Genomic DNA, 19,183 nt, shown 5'->3' with positions numbered 1-19,183 from the left:
GAAAGTTAAACATATATATTTTTTTTACATTAAACATCAAAGACAAATCAACATTTTGTGCCTCAGAGACACTTAAGTCTCTCTCACATGCTTGAGTCCTTTTGACTCCCTCTCTGTCTTTCATTAGGACAGATCCCAGCTAGCTTCACCTTCAGGGCATTTATTCTCTGTACATTATACCCAGTCAGTTCCTCAGACAAGTTCACATACTGTGTCTTATGAGACACCACATTCTTCCAGGTCCTCTTCATGCCTTAATATATTCCTCACCAGTCTCTTAGACATGCTGTGCATCCTTCATAGAACACGCTAAGCAATCATATTCACATTTCTGAGTCCAGCCCACACTGAACCTCCTATGTCCCCATTCGACATTAATATGTGTTTTTGTAAAGGTGTGTGTCTTTGAGAGAGTGAGACAGTGTTTGAGTGTGTAAGTCAGGAGAAAGCATGTCGTAGGCAGTAGAGCATCTAAGCACTTCGTGGAGACCTCTGCTGGGGTTTGCTTCTGCTCTTCCTCCTGCCTCCTCCTCCATCTCCTCCTCGGCCTCCATGTTTGTGCCTCTCGCCCCTGGGGCCGTCCCCTGTCTTGCGGTCGCTGTCCTTGGTCTTATCCTGGTCGCGGTTGCGGTTGCGGCGTTGTCGGAAGCCCAGCCTCTGACAGTGCTTCTCCAGGCTGCTGGGGTGGATGAGGGCCATGACGTCCTGGTACCAGGGCTGGGAGGCATCTGGACTGGGGTTGGTGTTGCTAGGGGACCAGGAGAGGGCACGGGAGGGGCTCCACACACTCAGACGGATGGTGACGGCGGTCCAGCGGAAGCCATGCTCCTCCAGTTGACAGTGGTACACGCCAGAGTGACCCATCTCGGCCCGACGGATCAGAACACCTCTCTCTATCACCACAAGCTGCTCTCCTGACTGCAACTGCAACACAGAGAGGATTGTGAGTGTGTAGGTGTGTGTGTGTGTTCGTGTGTGTGTGTGTGTGTGTGTGTGTGGTGTGTGTGTTCATGTGTATGTGTGTGTGTGTGTATATGTGTGTGTGTATGTGTGTGTGTGCGCGTGCATGTGTGTGTGCGCGCGTGTAACTGCCTGTGTGTCACAGAGCATATGAGCGGAGTGGAGCGGTGAGAATCTCAGCTCCTCGCTCACGGAGCTGTTCACCCCTCCGCTCCCCCCGCTCAAAGCCACATCAGGCCAGTCCGCTCATTATCGCTCAGCGCTCAACGCAGTTTGCATCGTGCTCCACTCAAATCGCCCCCGCTCGCTCCAAAAAAGGAACAAAATCTGCATGTATTTCACTTTTAGCTTAAACCACAGCCTTACTTTATCTCCCCGAATTTGTTGCATACAGACTCATCTCGGATTATCCATTCTGTCTTGAAACGGGGATCTAACACTGACGCTAAAATGAGATGTTAATCAGTATAGTATATTCCATAGCGAATGTTTGCCAATGTTTCTGCAAAAGCAGCGATGCCCATTGGAAGTGCAGCGTGAGTGTAATCGGTGAGCAGGGATTTGATTTCTGTGACAGCAGGGAGGATCATCCCCAGGTTCCCCAGCTCCTTCTGCATTTTGTCTGTGAGATCTGCTAGTGGTGTCAGCACACTGACAAGGTGCGTCAGCTGCCGTACTTGATTCATGGTGATGTTAGCAACATTAGACTTGAGTTTGTTTTGCCATAACGGGTCTTTTTGGAACAACCGGATGAACGACTGAATCATCCGCAGCTGGCTGCTCCATCGAATGGCGCAGGCATTTGTGGGGCGGACACCTAATTGGTCGGTTTCCTCTGTGCTCTTGCGTACACTTTTCACCAGGTGCCCGACTTTCACTAACAGCCTATTAATGTTGTCGTGCTCGTTAAAGGCGTTTTTGATCGCCAGCTGAAGCATGTGAATGGGGCATCTCAGATGTAAATTTGACAAAGTAAAGTACTGATTTATCATAGTTTCTTGGGGGGGTGTAGCCCAGTTGAGCTGCGCTGGCGAAGTGTTGCATCCCTTCGCGTTCTCCTTTACTCAGCGGTTCATAGTCCATGAAAATCATTTCAAAAAATGCTACATCCAGCTCTCTTTTTCTCTCCCTTGTTATGGTTGGGCCTTTGCGTGCAGTGAATAAACTTTTGAATTCCTCAACCCTTTTCTCTTGTTGCTGCTGCTGCTCCTCTCGCTCTATAAAATACAAATTCATGGACGACACAAATTAAATTAAACAGATGGATTCTGGGTCAGGCTTGAGCATGCTTCAGACTCGTGGTGTGAGCGAGCGAAATTGGAGCGGGACATAGGGCGACGCTCCGTCCTTTTAAAAATGCCGCTCTGCGCTCTGTTCAAAACCCGTCCGCTCACGCTCCATGCTCGCTCCCGCTCCACTCCGCTCATATGCTCTGGTGTGTCAGTACATTTTACATTTACATTTTAGTCATTTAGCAGACACTCTTATCCAGAGTGACTTACAGTTAGTGAGTGCATATCTTTTCATACAGTATGTACCTGATGCAGCTCAGGGCTGTTCTCTCCTGCCTGTTTGTACCAGGTGACGGCTGCATGTCTGGATTTGGGCATGCACTCCAGATAGGTGCTGTTACCCTCGGCAACCATCATCATCCTCTGCTCTGATTTCACTTGCAGACCAGCTGAACAGAGACAGAGAAAAATGTCACAAGGTCTGCTCTACATAGAAACCCAAGCTAGTGTATGTCTGTGGGGGTGTGGCTCCTGACAGTTCCTGCTCACCTCCCTGTCTGACACACTGAGTCAGAGGGTCCTCCTCATCACCAACCTGACGAGCGTTCCTCCTTCAGAGAGAGGAAACCAAAAAATACATAATATTAGATAAGAGTATGCACTAAATGTGAGTATTTATAAGTAGGGCAGGCCTATAGCTACATGCACATGTATTGGATGAGTGGGTACTGGGTAAATGAGCGTGAGCTGGCATGTCATAGACTTAAAGGTAGAACTTTAATTTAATCTATATTTAAACACCATGTTTATTCATGTTTAGTTTCTACTATAGTTCTATACTGTAACTGTGTGAAGTGCTAGCTAGATACACAGTGTAAGTGTTGGATTATAAGTCTGGATTGAGTGTGAGCTGAGCGGGCCCACCTGCGTGCGATGGGCATGAAGGGGCTGCAGGCGTGTCCGTCCCAGGTGCAGTAGGGATCTCTAGCCAGGCAGCATTCAGTGCAGGCCTGGCCGTACAGCTCACACTGGAACAGAGCCAACTGGGCCACACCCTCCGCAGAACCCACAAACAGCCACTGCTGTAGTCACACACACACACACACACACACACACACACACACACACACACACATACACACACACACACACACACAGACACACAGACACACATACAGAAAAAGAAAACAGAGAAGAAAGACATATCATTATAACATGGCTGAGAGAGCAGATGCCACAACCGTCAGTTATTTCAGGAAATCATGCCTTTGGTGATTCACACTTTCCACATTCACACAAGACTGAGACTGACTGCTTCAGAGCATGTTTACGTGTGTTTCACCATCTCAATGTTAGCCAGCCCACTGGGCACACACTGGTTAAATCAAAGTTGTGTCCAGGTCATTTCAATGAAATTAAATTGAACTAACATGGAATAGACGTTGAATTGACGTCTGTGCCCAGTGGGAGTCCTCATCACTCGGTGGTTACCATAGCAACTGGTGATGAAGCTCACATTGGAGATATAAGATGGGGAGCTGTGTGTGTGTTTGGGGGCGGGGGGGGGGGTATATGTGTGTCATTCTTACCTTTTTCTTGGACAGTGTCATGGTAGTCACAGGTGACTTGTGCTGTGGGGGGAGAGGGGAAAAGGTGTTATGGTAAACCAGACGACAGAATAAACTACAGATATGTCAAAGTAAGGATACAACAAATTTTACCTGGAAGACCTGCAGCTGCTCCAGGGTTACCTCTTGGGTGACACCGTGTTCTTTAGGGAGGGGGATAGACTTCAGCACCTGGCCTGAGTCTGCAACACAGAGGACACTCCTGCTTGTACTGTACTCAAACACACACTCACGCACGCGCATGCACATATACAGTGAGGGAAAAAAGTATTTGATCCCCTGCTGATTTTGTACGTTTGCCCACTGACAAAGAAATGATCAGTCTATAATTTTAATGGTAGGTTTATTTGAACAGTGAGAGACAGAATAACAACCAAAAAATGCAGAAAAACGCATGTCAAAAACGTCATAAATTGATTTGCATTTTAATGAGGGAAATAAGTATTTGACCCCCTCTCAATCAGAAATATGTCTGGCTCCCAGGTGTCTTTTATACAGGTAACGAGCTGAGATTAGGAGCACACTCTTAAAGGGAGTGCTCCTAATCTCAGTTTGTTCCCTGTATAAAAGACACCAGTCCACAGAAGCAATCAATCAATCAGATTCCAAACTCTCCACCATGGCCAAGACCAAAGAGCTCTCCAAGGATGTCAGGGACAAGATTGTAGACCTACACAAGGCTGGAATGGGCTACAAGACCATCGGCAAGCAGCTTGGTGAGAAGGTGACAACAGTTGGTGCGATTATTCGCAAATGGAAGAAACACAAAATAACTGTCAATCTCCCTCGGCCTGGGGCTCCATGCAAGATCTCACCTCGTGGAGTTGCAATGATCATGAGAACGGTGAGGAATCAGCCCAGAACTACACGGGAGGATCTTGTCAATGATCTCAAGGCAGCTGGGACCATAGTCACCAAGAAAACAATTGGTAACACACTACGCAGTGAAGGACTGAAATCCTGCAGCGCCCGCAAGGTCCCCCTGCTCAAGAAAGCACATATACAGGCCCGTCTGAAGTTTGCCAATGAACATCTGAATGATTCAGAGGAGAACTGGGTGAAAGTGTTGTGGTCAGATGAGACCAAAACTGAGCTCTTTGGCATCAACTCAACTCGCCGTGTTTGGAGGAGGAGGAATGCTGCCTATGACCCCAAGAACACCATCCCCACCGTCAAACATGGAGGTGGAAACATTATGCTTTGGGGGTGTTTTTCTGCTAAGGGGACAGGACAACTTTACCGCATCAAAGGGACGATGGACGGGGCTATGTACCGTCAAATCTTGGGTGAGAACCTCCTTCCCTCAGCCAGGGCATTGAAAATGGGTCGTGGATGGGTATTCCAGCATGACAATGACCCAAAACACATGGCCAAGGCAACAAAGGAGTAGCTCAAGAAGAAGCACATTAAGGTCCTGGAGTGGCCTAGCCAGTCTCCAGACCTTAATCCCATAGAAAATCTGTGGAGGGAGCTGAAGGTTTGAGTTGCCAAATGTCAGCCTCGAAACCTTAATGACTTGGAGAAGATCTGCAAAGAGGAGTAGGACAAAATCCCTCCTGAGATGTGTGCAAACCTGGTGGCCAACTACAAGAAAAGTCTGACCTCTGTGATTGCCAACAAGGGTTTTGCCACCAAGTACTAAGTCATGTTTTGCAGAGGGGTCAAATACTTATTTCCTTCATTAAAATGCAAATCAATTTAAAACATTTTTGACATGCGTTTTTCTGGATTATTTTGTTGTTATTCTGTCTCTCACTGTTCAAATAAACCTACCATTAAAATTATAGACTGATCATTTATTTGTCAGTGGGCAAACGTACAAAATCAGCAGGGGATCAAATACTTTTTTCCCTCACTGTACACATACACACACACACACAAAACCTATCCCCACACCTGTGCCGATGAAGAGGACGTCATACTGTCCATCCACTGCCTCTACTCGGTCCACGAGCAGTCGGCTGAATTTGTAGTGCACTCCCACCCTGACCAACAGAGGGCGCCCTCCCAGCGGCAGCACTGCCTCCTGCAGCAGAGGGTGGGTACGGCTGAAGAAGATGACGTCATCAGGGTACTCCCAGGTGGAGCTGTAGCTACCGTATGTACTGCTGGGACACTGAAGGGAGAGAGAGAGAGATAGACAGAGCTGCATTGGCATCAAGCATTCAATGACATGGAAAGAGTTGGGCATGACATGGTTAATGTTGGGATCAAGTTAAGGTTGAGAAGAAAAAAGTTGGGCGTTTGGATTAGAGTTGTTGTTGATCTAGAGTTGGGTCAAAGATAGTGCTTGAATTCCTCAACTTTGACTGGTAGAGAGCCTCGTCTTCAGCTACATTCAGTATAACATGACGAATCAGAAAATGGTGAGTAATGATGGACAGGGAATGACAGCTCATTAGGAGAGAACTTACTGTGCCAGGTCTTGGGTAGGGGACCTTTCCTGTGAACTCGGCCCACTTGTACTGTGGTCCCTCCTTGTGGTAGAAGTTTCCCTTGAAGGCCCTTACCACATCCTGCATGCGGTACACACACACCGCCGAACCGTTCAGAACGTCACTGGGGAAGAGAGATGGTGTGTCAGTCATTATTATCTGTCAATCAACTGTCAAACACAATGAAACTCACACAGCCTGTCAGTTGTGTGTCTGTTATCATCTGTCACATACTGATGGGGTGTGTGTCAAAGTTTCCGTGTCTCAACCCTGATTCCAGATCAGATCAGTATTCACTGAAGCCAATGCCTGTCGTCAACATAGGGCTGCTCCATTACCACCATCAATCATACTGGCATTGGCAGTGAACTATAGTACTGTATGTCACCGTTTCCATGATTATAGATTTCTAAATGTATATTTTACAAGTGAAACCCCACCCCGGATAGGGTCAACCTCAGAGCCCTCCCCACCTCCTTGGCCCCTGGCCCTCAGCCCACACGCTCCCAGAGCCCAGTTTACTGGTCTATTCCCAGAACCTCTCTGAACCTCTGCACTATTCACAGAACTCAGATAGAATGTGTCATTGCAGACAATGCACTTTCTCTCTCTCTTTGTCTCTCTTTTTGTCTTTATCGCTCTCTCTCACACACACACACACACACACACACACACACACACACACACACAAACAATACAGAAAGACACAATGACTTTGACCTTTCTAATGTGAAACATATTAAGGATCAAAGTATAGACCATAGAGTCATATAGAGAAAGGCTTTCTTATGAACTGGTTTGAACTACTGAATTACCATACATTTCTGCTGCTAAGGCTTGGTGTCACTGTGTTTGGAAAGTATGATCCTATGAAAAATAACTCAACCTAGCCTCTCCCATCTCTCCACCATTGCCTAATACGGGGAGTACACACACACGGAGTACACACGCAAATATACACACGCTCTCCCTCTCTCTTAACCCACTGCATGTATTACTCTAGCCACTTGTCTCCCGCCAGGCAGCCAAACCAGACTGAATACAAACTACTGTCAGAATAAAACACTGTACAACACAAAACATGTGCAACAGAAATATGCAGCCCAAGACAATAGCCATGTTTTGATTTGAGTTAAAATGATCACTGTCTCATAACTGCTTTATATCATTGTATCCCTCAGTGGGATACACAGCCTATCATATATATCTGATGACACATTACTGTAGCCCGCGCATCCCTTATGTATGCATTCATAAAGGGTTTATAACAGCTACATAAGCCATTATAACATCAGCCATGGGAAACAATAAAATAATGAATGAAGTTCCAATGGCAGCGGGGTTGTGGTGAACTTTGTGCCGGAGGCTGAATCACCTGGATGTGGTAAAGAGTCCGTAGATCAGAGGGTTCTTCTTGTCCTTCCCATCATGGAGGATAAAGATGTCCTCTGGAAGGAGAAGAGAAGGGATACATGTTGCATTAGGTAAGAGACTTGGGTCAAACTGATTATATGGCTGATTTGCATTAAATATGTGACATGACAGGGTTGAGTTTGTGTTAGGGTTGTATGCATAAGTCCCCTGTAGCTCAGTTGGTAGAGCATGGCGCTTGCAACGCCAGGGTTGTGGGTTCGTTTCCCACGGGGGGCCAGTATGAAAATGTATGCACTCACTAACTGTAAGTCTGGATAAGAGAGTCTGCTAAATGACTAAAATGTAAATGTAATGTGAGGAGTATTCTCTGTGTGTGTTCTCATTACACGAGCCATGGGAGGAGCGGTGTGCTGGACAGATCATCAGATGATCTTAACCAAGCTCAGAATCCGCCTCAAGAAGTCCACCAAAAAAGTAATAAAACTGTGCTCGACTTCAGGAAACAGAAGCACGTAACAACCTACGTCACTCTCTAGCAGAACAACTCCTCCTGAATGAGGAGGGTCCAATTGATGACAAATGGTCTTCCTTAAGCACATCACTCTATCAGCAGCCCACTCCATCAGCTACAGCAGCAAGAAACATCAGAACTGGTTTGACGAAAACTCCACGTACCCTCCACAGCGTACTCAAGGTACATAAAGCCACACTCAACAACCCCACTTCTGAAGCCCTCAAAAAGCAATGGCAAGTGCAGTGGAGGGAGGCACAGAGTGCTCTACGACATCTACAAAATGAGTGGTGGATCGCCAAAGCACAAGAAATCCAATCTTGTGTGGACAGATATGACATACACAACTTTTATGATGCCCTGAAAACCACCCACAGCCCAAGAAGTTGCTTTCTCTGTCCCCTCCGAAGAGCAGATGGGTCTACTCTCATCAACTAAGAGTGTCCAGAGGTGGGGTGCGCATTTTGAAAGTGACCTGGCAGGATTGTGTTCCGCACTCAGAGATCCTACAGAGAACCAACTGCAGGAGCACTGAGGAGTCCATCCCACACCACTAGCTTAGATGGCTCGCGATGCTATCCGGATGCCAGAGGATTGCCTGCCACGAAATATACTGTACGGACAGCCACAACTGGGCCGTCGCTCTTCAGGTGGCCAGAAAAAGCGACTAAAGGACCAACTGAAGATATCACTAAAGAAGTGTGGGATAAACCCTGCCTCCCTCCAGACTGTTGATGTGGACCGGCCTCTGCCATCAAGGATTGCAGTTGGCCGAGGAAAAAAGGACTGAACGTAGCCTGGTGAAGTGACCGGCCTCAACGGCAGACAGTGTGCATCCCGCATCAGATTATACAGTCGTCAGCGAACCCACAAGCAGTAGTGGAAGTCATCATCGGATACGATGGACTACCTTCAGAAGGTAAGTGTGTGCGTATGTATGTGTGAGCATGCGAGCGTGCTTGTGTGCTTGCATGTGAGCGAGCAAGTGTACAAGTGTGTTCCTATGTGTGTGTGTGAGTGTGTACAAGTGTGTTCCTATTTGTGTGTGCGTGACTAATGCTGTTTGGTGTGGTGGTACGGCTGAGTGGGCCAACCTAATGAATCCCAGGCAGTAATATGCCATCTCAGTGTGAGAGCTGGAGACGAGCTGATCCTCCATGACCAATCCTCCTATAGCAGCCCTCCCCTGCCATTTAGCTAGGCCTCTCTGCCTCTCTGTCTTCTATGGCCCCACACTGTCCACCATCCCTCCCCTCCCCATGACACAGATCAACCACTGACCAAATATATGACACATGTACATGTACACAAACAAGAAATTGATATGTATGCACGCGAAGTCTATGTATACACAGTACACAAGAATGCATGCACAAACACACAAACGGACAAACAGACACACACGCTAGCATACAGACAGTATGTATGGTGGGCTTGTAGTTGTGGTGTGGAACACAGTGAAGCGTATAAGTATTCTCACATTCCTCTCGTTCCTGCTGCTTCAGGTGGCCTCGATGGGATCAGTCTGGTGGGAATCTAATCTTACCTCCCACACACACACACACACACCACTGCACACACACACAAACGCCGCTGCATAGCCCAGGGCACAACACACAGCAGAGGAGTTTGGGTACACCATGCTGCGGAGGCACTGCTGGCTGTCTCTCTGTCTCTGTTTCTGTATCTGTCTCTCTCTCTCTCCCTCCCTCCCCCCTCTCTCTCTCTCTCTCTCTCTCTCTCTCTCTCTCTCTCTCTCTCTCTCTCTCTCTCTCTCTCTCTCATTCTCTCTCTCTCTTTCGTTCTCTCTCTCTCTCCTTCTCCCTCTCTCCCTCTCTCCCTTTCTCTCTGTGTCTCTAATTTTCTCTCCTGAGGACCCTACTTGTGTCAGTTCCTCTAAACAAAGGGATCTGTTCCCCTGGAGGGTAGATATCCTTGTCTGGCCCACACCCCTCAGGCTCCAGCCCCTATCCGCCCCAGCCTTATCCCAAAAAACGACCCCTTCTCCTCAACTCCTCACCCCTCCTCTTCACTCCTCCTTCTCACTCCTTTTCCCGCATCAGAGTTGGGCTATCTAGGGACTAGGATGTGGGTTATGTCTTGCATACCTGGCCACACACACACACACATAGGAACTTCCTCTAAATCACTGAAATCTGGACCTCGTTGTCCTCTGCTTCAGGACCGAAGTGTTCAAACCTCAACTATGTGGTCTAACAGTTAGTGTCTCCTGGTCCAAACCCATGGTATGACTGTCCTGAATAACAACACAACAACATAGCAGTAAATTCTGTTTATGGGATTCTGACCATTTACACCCTTCTAATGTTTACATGTTTCTCTTACTGGGCACACATTGGTTGAATCAACATTGTTTCCACGTCATTTCAATGAAATGACGTTGAACCAACGTGGAATAGACGTTGAATTGATGTCTGTGCCCAGTGGGCTATATTTATATCCATACAATTTCTACTAAACTCTGATACTCTAAGAGTTTTGCTAACCATGTCTCTCATAAGCTTTCAATCCAAGACTACAGTTGGAACCACTTTATTCTGACTGTAGGATTAGAAACTAATGTATTTAGTAAGTGTTGATGGTTGAGTACTCCACACTGTAAACGATCCCTTTCACCTGTACAAACAGAGATGACCTGCCAGGATAGTGGCTCTTGTTAAAGCTCACACAAGTTCAGCTCAAATATTCCTGTTGAAGTTCCGGCATAGATAACAACCTGACTCAGACTGTGTCCACTCCTCCACCATGAGGGACCCGGACACACACCAGGCGCTCATGGGATTCGTAGTGTTTCTGGCCGACGGAGCATGGCGTAAACAAAACACCGGCGGCATTCTTGGGCTGATGATCTTTGATGATCTTTTCAGCTGCAACGTGTCCCGGGGCAGGTTGTTGTGTGGGGATGTTTATGTTCATCCTACTACTCACTGTCCTGGGTGAGACATGTTGGGTTGGACAGAAAGGGATGTGTGTCATTGTGTGTGTGTGTGTGTGTGTGTGTGTGTGTGTGTGTGTGTGTGTGTGTGTGTGTGTGTGTGTGTGTGTGTGTGTGTGTGTGTGTGTGTGTGGGCGTGCGTGTGTCTGCGTGTGCATATGTGTGTCATAATGTGTGTAGTTGACTTTGCCTCAGTATAACCCCAGAGAGAAGGAAGGAGGGGGGTGAAGTAGGGCTCAGGTTGTTTATTCTACTGTCTGGTTGTCTTCACAAAGATAGATGTGATAAGGGACTGGTCCTGTCTCTCTGTCTCGCTCTCAGTGAGGCCAGCTACTGATCACATCACTTACTGATACACCATGGCCTATATAACCAGCGATGACAGAGTGCATACACTTCCAGTCAAAAGTTTGGACAGACCTACTCATTCAAGGGTTTTTCTTTATTGACTGACCTTCATGTCTTAAAGTAATGATGGACTGTCATTTCTCTTTGCTTATTTGAGCTGTTCTTGCCATAATATGGACTTGGTCTTTTACCAAATAGGGCTATCTTCTGTATACCTTGTCACAACACAACTGATTGGCTCAAACGCATTAAGAAGGAAATACATTCCACAAATTAACTTTTAACAAGGCACACCTGTTAACTGAAATGCATTCTAGGTGACTACCTCATGAAGCTGGTTGAGAGAATGCCAAGAGTGTGCAAAGCTGTCGTCAAGGTAAAGGATGGCTATTTGAAGAATCTCAAATATAAAATATGTTTTGATTTGTTTAACACTTTTTTGGTTACTACATGATTCCATATGTGTTATTTCATAGTTTTGATGTCTTCACTATTATTCTACAATGTAAAAAATAGTACAAATAAAGAAAAACCCTTGAATGAGTAGGTGTGTCCAAACTTTTGACTGATAGTGTACTTAAACATAACACACACATGCGCACACACACACACTAATCACCCTGTGATTGAAAAACAGAAGATGAAACAGCAGAAGGACAGTGCCAGACTCTTGAATCCTCTCTAATAGACACTAAGATACTTCAGAGCTGTTGCCTGGGCGACCAGGGCTGAAGTACTACAGAGGCAGAGCAGGGTAAAGGGACAGGGCTGCTGGTCACCGTGGTAACAGAGTGGAATACCACAAGCCAGGGTGGGGTGGAGTGGAGTTATACTGGCTGCATGATCAAACACTGGGCCTTCTGTTGACCAAGCATAGAATCTTCACTACCATAGCTGCTTCGGCGCCTATATAGTCTGTACAACATTCACTCCCTCCCCCACTGCTGTCTTATTGAGATTGAATACTATTGAAGACATATGGTATGTCTGTTGTACTTTAGGATGATTGTCTGTATGTTTCACTCTGTGTATTCATGGTTATGGACGGTGAACTTATGGTCATGTGTGTGGTCACTGGTCAGTGAGAGTGAGGTAAAGTTGATAGTTAATATGCCATTTAGCAGACGCTTTTATCCAAAGCGACTTACAGTCATGCATGCATACATTTTTTGTGTATGGGTGGTCCCGGGGATCGAACCCACTACCTTGGCGTTACAAGCGCCGTGTTCTACCAGCTGAGCTACAGAGGACCATACTGTAGTTGATACTCACGTAGTTGGTCAAAGTGAGTCTGTATCCCGTCGGATCCAGGGACGGAGCAGACTATACGTGCCTTCTGGAAGGTGCTCCACTTGTTCACCAGACTCCGCTGGCCACCAATGTCATTCTGTACAGATTAGAACAGATGTCATGATCGACATAGACAGCAACTATGATAGAAAAAAGATAAAGAAACACACAGACAGGCACATCTATAAACACACAAGTCTACAAGTGCATATGCCCGTGTAATGCCAACACACGTCAGTACCAGTAGACACACACAGGCACGTAGAGATCTTACCTTGCAGACGCGCGCCACTCGGGAGTACAGCACCTTCCCAGCTGCCCCCTCTGCCTCCTGAGCCCGCTCAGTGAAGAACACGTACACCTTGTCATCCTCTGGGTTATCAGTCTCCGCCATCGAGGCCACCTTAACAAACTGGGCATCTGACAGAGAGAGAGAGGGAGAGAGAGAGAGTTTGCAATTTAGACAGAAGGAAAGAGGGAGAGAGAGAGAAAGAGAGAGCAGAGAGAGTTTACAAATGAGAGAGAACAATAGAAAGAGAGAGAGAGTGAAAGAGAAAGAAAACAAATGCCAGAGAATGAGAGGAAACATTGTGATAAGTAAGAGTGAAAGAGAGAATGAACAGAAATGATTCAGTTTTTATTGTTTGATCAAGCCTATGGAGAGGTTCCTACAGAATCCTAGAACGCTGTCACGACTTCCTCTGAAGCTGCCTCCTCTCCTTCGGGCAGGCTTCAGCGTTCGTCGTCACCGGCCTTCTAGACACTGCCGCTCCTCATTTCATCATTCCATTTGTTTTGTCTTGTTTATTACACACACCTGGTTCATATCCCCTCATTAGTACCTGTATAAGTATTCACTCTGCCCCCTTGTCTTTGTGTGTGATTGTTTATTGTGGAGGTCACTATAGCTCGGTGGAGCTGTATTGTATCTTTTATCGCCAGGATTTTCACCCGTGTGCCTTGTTTTCTCCAGTGCGCCGTATTTACCGCACTGGAGTGTTTTACGCATTGCTGAGTACCACTGTCTTACCGAATAAACCATTTATTCTGTGATTTACCCTCATGCGCCTGACTCCGTCCAAATCACCCGCTACAAACGCTGAGATGAAGTTCCTTACCCTGCAGCCAGGTGGAGTCGTACTGCTCGGTGCGGATCACATGACGACTGCCCAGGCTGCGGAAGAAGGCCGAGTCTCGACTCATGAAGTCGGATGAGATCCCAGCATACAGCTCGCCATCTGTACACAAATGCAGACAAACACATTATCCACCATACTATATAGGCCTACCCTATAGAACAGCACATATAAACACACATTATACATCAACATTCACCTTTAAGGACAGCAAACAGGTCCTTGTATTATTGTGCACTTACTCACACACAAGACACTTACTCACAGACATACAGTGGGGAAAAAAAGTATTTAGTCAGCCACCAATTGTGCAAGTTCTCCCACTTAAAAAGATGAGAGAGGCCTGTAATTTTCATCATAGGTACACGTCAACTATGACAGACAAAATGAGAAAAAAAAATCCAGAAAATCACATTGTAGGATTTTTAATGAATTTATTTGCAAATTATGGTGGAAAATAAGTATTTGGTCAATAACAAAAGTTTTGTCAATACTTTGTTATATACCCTTTGTTGGCAATGACACAGGTCAAACGTTTTCTGTAAGTCTTCACAAGGTTTTCACACACTGTTGCTGGTATTTTGGCCCATTCCTCCATGCAGATCTCCTCTAGAGCAGTGATGTTTTGGGGCTGTCGCTGGGCAACACAGACTTTCAACTCCCTCCAAAGATTTTCTATGGGGTTGAGATCTGGAGACTGGCTAGGCTACTCCAGGACCTTGAAATGCTTCTTACGAAGCCACTCCTTCGTTGCCCGGGCGGTGTGTTTGGGATCATTGTCATGCTGAAAGACCCAGCCACGTTTCATCTTCAATGCCCTTGCTGATGGAAGGAGGTTTTCACTCAAAATCTCACGATACATGGCCCCATTCATTCTTTCCTTTACACGGATCAGTCGTCCTGGTCCCTTTGCAGAAAAACAGCCCCAAAGCATGATGTTTCCACCCCCATGCTTCACAGTAGGTATGGTGTTCTTTGGACGCAACTCAGCATTCTTTGTCCTCCAAACACGACCGAGTTGAGTTTTTACCAAAAAGTTATATTTTGGTTTCATCTGACCATATGACATTCTCCCAATCCTCTTCTGGATCATCCAAATGCACTCTAGCAAACTTCAGACGGGCCTGGACATGTACTGGCTTAAGCAGGGGGACACGTCTGGCACTGCAGGATTTGAGTCCCTGGCGGCGTAGTGTGTTACTGATGGTAGACTTTGTTACTTTGGTCCCAGCTCTCTGCAGGTCATTCACTAGGTCCCCCCGTGTGGTTCTGGGATTTTTGCTCACCGTTCTTGTGATCATTTTGACCCCACGGGGTGAGATCTTGCGTGGAGCCCCAGATCGAGGGAGATTATCAGTGGTCTTGTATGTCTTCCATTTCCTAATAATTGCTGCCACAGTTGATTTCTTCAAACCAAGCTGCTTACCTATTGCAGATTCAGTCTTCCCAGCCTGGTGCAGGTCTACAATTTTGTTTCTGGTGTCCTTTGACAGCTCTTTGGTCTTGGCCATAGTGGAGTTTGGAGTGTGACTGTTTGAGGTTGTGGACAGGTGTCTTTTATACTGATAAAAGTTCAAACCGGTGCCATTAATACAGGTAACGAGTGGAGGACAGAGGAGCCTCTTAAAGAAGAAGTTACAGGTCTGTGAGAGCCAGAAATCTTGCTTGTTTCTAGGTGACCAAATACTTATTTTCCACCATAATTTGCAAATTAATTCATTAAAAATCCTACAATGTGATTTTCTGGATTTTTTTTCTCAATTTGTCTGTCATAGTTGACGTGTACCTATGATGAAATATACAGGCCTCTCTCATCTTTTTAAGTGGGAGAACTTGCACAATTGGTGGCTGACTAAATACTTTTTTTCCCCACTGTACTGTCGTGGTCTTACCAATAACGGCTGTGGCAGTTTTCTGGTGTGGATCGTATGGACACTTTCCCTTCCCACATTCAGTCTCTCCAAATGACAGAGTTTGTCGCTCTGACTGCCAAATAAACAGAATTGAATAAACACATTATACACAGTGTGCACACGCATGCACACACACACACTGCCACATAACTAATGTACAGTACAGCTCTGAAACTTTCCCAGACTTGTATAGATTAATGAGGTAGACAATGCAATGTGAGGGAGGTAGCTCCGCTGGCCGCTCAATGCACAGCATTGTCTGAGCCCCTTTCATGGGTTTAGTACCTTCTCTCAGAAACACAGACACCAGCACACTGGGGACCAGAGTGGGGTGAAAAGAATAGTGTGTGAGAAGGTGAAAGAAGAAAGCGAGAAAGAGGAAGAGAGAGGGAGGGAGGGAGGGAGGGAGGGAGGGAGGGAGGGAGGGAGGGAGTTTAGCTAAGAATTGTTTAGACACGTGGTAAACACACAGAGACAGATAGGATAGGCTGGTATCAGGGTATAGCGGTACACAGTACAGTACACATAGGTATACCTACAGATAGCGCAGCTATAGGGGTAGACAGCTAGACCTATAGTCAGATAGATATACACACAGATATAGGATTTATTGCTATAGGACAGATAGAGAGGGAAAGCTTGAGATAGGCATCAGTAGAGCGTGGTTCTCAAACCACTCTGGGTGTGCACATGTTGGGCTAAAATCATTAAAACACCTAATTCAACCAATCGAGGGGTTGGAGTGGGTAAGGACGGAGTGTGTGTGTGTGTTTGTGTGTGTGTCTGTGGGAGTGCGTGTCCATGTGTGTTTCCGTGTGCGTGTGTGTGATTTTACCTTGAGGAAGGTGTTGGTGGGGATGAAGGCACAGCGAGGGTTGAAGGCTCCCGTTCCACACACATACAGGTGGGTCTGGTTGTAGGGCTGCAGTACCCGCAGGAAGTTAGCACACTCCAACTGTAGGGGAGACTAGAAGTTAGCACAGTGTGTGTGTGTGAGTGTGTGCATGTGTGAGTGTGTGTTTGAGTGTGTGAGTGTGTGTGTGAGTTTGTGAGTGTGTGTGTTAGTGTGTGAGTGTGTGTTTGTCTGTGTGTGTGTGTGTGTGTGTGTGTGTGTGTGTGTGTGTGTGTGTGTGTGTGTGTGTGTGTGTGTGTGTGTGTGTGTGTGTGTGTGTGTGTGTGTGTGTGTGTGTGTGTGTGTGTTGTGTGTGTTTACACCATAACCACTCACCTCCCGGTCCTTTCCAGCCATCAAACACTCTTGGACACGGTCTGGACTTGCTGGCCAGTAGAGCTGAAAGAGGAAGAGCCAGTATAGTTGTCATGCCACCATGATTAGCCGGTATCATGCCACCATAGATGACTAACCTCCATAGCATGTTCACTGAGTTAGTCATTTAGGGACCGTAGCAGAGATCATGTGATAAGATAAAGATGTTTTCATTATCACTGAATACCAGAGGGAGGAGTAGAATGAGAGACCCCCATAGTTCTCACTGTGAAAAACAACCTTATATAAATCAACCATCTGTGACAAATAACATTTATTGGATGGGAGTTTTATACATTGGCAGCTGAAAATGCTCTGTCACATGGACAAAGATATGGAAATGCATAGACACTACACTAATCCCTGTGCAACATGCAATTCAATTAGTAATCTACCGAAAAGGAACTGGGGGGTTTGAATGTGGTAGGGAGAGAGAACATCTAATAAAAGAGAAGGAGGATATGACTGGTAGTGGGCATGGATAAATGGAATGGTGGAGAGAGTGATCACACACACACACACACACACAGCTCTTCAGTCAGTTTGAGTGATGTGGGCTGGTGGTGAGGGACTCATGCAGTAGGAATGCCTCAGGGGTTGGTTGATCAGAGGATAGCTTTATTAGAGGGCTCATGGCTCCACCCAATCTCCTGCCAGGCAGAAATGGGAACAGGGGTGAATGAAACCCTCACTTATACACTACGTGCTACTTCTGTCTGGGAGAGATTGTATGAGAGAGTTCCTGTATAAATGTGTGTCTATGTGTATTAGAATGAGAGTCTGAGAGAGAGGAAGTGGAAAAGGAGAGAAATGAGGATATGACTGGTAGTGGCCATGGGTACACACAGTAGAGAGGTGGACAGAGTGTGTGTGGATCTTTGTTTATTAGAATGAGTGTTTGTCTGAAAGAGAGTGGTTGAGAGACACAGGGGGCTTAATGGAAAGAGGAAGGGATGCTGGACAGCTGGAGATGGCTTCCTCCTCTGTATTCTCATTACCATCAAATTGAGCTTAATTATCCCCTACATTACATTAGCCATGCACACTGGACAACACACAGTGACTGTGACATTCATCCACCCCCTTCTTTCTCTCACAAGGTTTTCTGAGTTACAGTTTTCCTTTCAGTTTTCCTTACTGAGTGTAGCTGTATGAATGAATGTGTTAATGTTATTGTATTGAATCTATTACCCTTTTCACACTATCATGCAGACCAGAGCCAAACTGTGGTTTGGATAATCGATTTTCACATCGCCTTTTTCAACAAAGTTCCAACAACTATGGTGGACGTGTCACCAGGACAGCTCAGTGCAGCTTGGTTTAGTTGGGCTCGGTTGGGCTCAGTAGTGTGAAAAGCCCCTATGCGTGAGAAGCCTATAGAGAGCCGGGCAGTCTGACCTTGTGGGGGTTCTGTGAGATGTCGTCCAGGCTGGTGGACAGCAGGTTGTCCTTCATGGCCACGTAGAGCCGGCGGCCATCTTCGTCTGGCAGCAGAGAGTGCATGTCCCCCGCCGCCAGGGGCAGGGACAGAAGACGGCCGTTCTGGACAAGCTCTGAGAGAGAGAGAGAAAAATCCAGAGATGAATACAACAACCAGAAGCACAGTACTGAGGCTGTCCTAATATGGACACCGTACAGCGGAGAGACATGAGGGTACAGTCACAATATGGTACAGACATCAATATTAAGTTATACTGCATCTATAACCTAATGACGAATACAACTTGACAGTATGGTCAAACAATTTATTGACAGCTTATGATATACAGATAGAAAGGCAGAGAGATCGAAAACACATAGTCACACACCAGCTATAATATCTCATATGGTACACCAAAGAACAGCTAATGAGGGGTACTAGGCTGCATCCATCAATCATATGAGTTGTAATACTCTGTGGCTATGACTCTGCATAAGTCCAACTCCACTCCACAAACAGACATAATATAACACAGCACAAACCCTGTCCCACAGTATCTATCACACATTCTTCTATTCATTTCTCAAGCACTCTTATCGGGCAAAGTCAAAGTACAAGTCCATCAGACAAAAGTAACTAGTACATCTCCAGACAGATTAGACAATAGTGGGTGATACATCAGTGAGACAATGAAAGCTATGATAGAGGCTGTA

General features: G+C 46.3%; 1 protein-coding gene across 1 annotated transcript in view; it reads right to left on the bottom strand.

The window, feature by feature from the left end:
- The window catches only part of LOC121546553 (semaphorin-3ab-like), a 34,674-nt gene continuing 15,491 nt past the window's right edge, over window positions 1-19,183 (bottom strand). The window contains exons 2-17 of the mRNA XM_041857805.1: window positions 18,449-18,603; window positions 17,012-17,074; window positions 16,619-16,738; window positions 15,763-15,856; window positions 13,853-13,972; window positions 13,009-13,154; window positions 12,717-12,831; window positions 7,631-7,703; window positions 6,235-6,379; window positions 5,717-5,936; window positions 3,914-4,002; window positions 3,782-3,823; window positions 3,117-3,274; window positions 2,742-2,803; window positions 2,499-2,641; window positions 1-924 (exon numbers count right to left, since the gene is read on the bottom strand). Coding sequence (XP_041713739.1) covers window positions 472-924; window positions 2,499-2,641; window positions 2,742-2,803; window positions 3,117-3,274; window positions 3,782-3,823; window positions 3,914-4,002; window positions 5,717-5,936; window positions 6,235-6,379; window positions 7,631-7,703; window positions 12,717-12,831; window positions 13,009-13,154; window positions 13,853-13,972; window positions 15,763-15,856; window positions 16,619-16,738; window positions 17,012-17,074; window positions 18,449-18,603 — 2,198 coding nt within the window. The 3' untranslated portion in view covers window positions 1-471. The remainder of the gene's footprint in view (window positions 925-2,498; window positions 2,642-2,741; window positions 2,804-3,116; window positions 3,275-3,781; window positions 3,824-3,913; window positions 4,003-5,716; window positions 5,937-6,234; window positions 6,380-7,630; window positions 7,704-12,716; window positions 12,832-13,008; window positions 13,155-13,852; window positions 13,973-15,762; window positions 15,857-16,618; window positions 16,739-17,011; window positions 17,075-18,448; window positions 18,604-19,183) is intronic.

The sequence above is a fragment of the Coregonus clupeaformis genome, chromosome 30 (genome assembly GCF_020615455.1).
Source record: "Coregonus clupeaformis isolate EN_2021a chromosome 30, ASM2061545v1, whole genome shotgun sequence".
Lineage (NCBI taxonomy): Eukaryota > Metazoa > Chordata > Actinopteri > Salmoniformes > Salmonidae > Coregonus > Coregonus clupeaformis.
The sequence above is the reverse complement of the archived record's forward strand: the minus strand, read 5'-3'. Positions and strand labels throughout refer to the sequence as shown.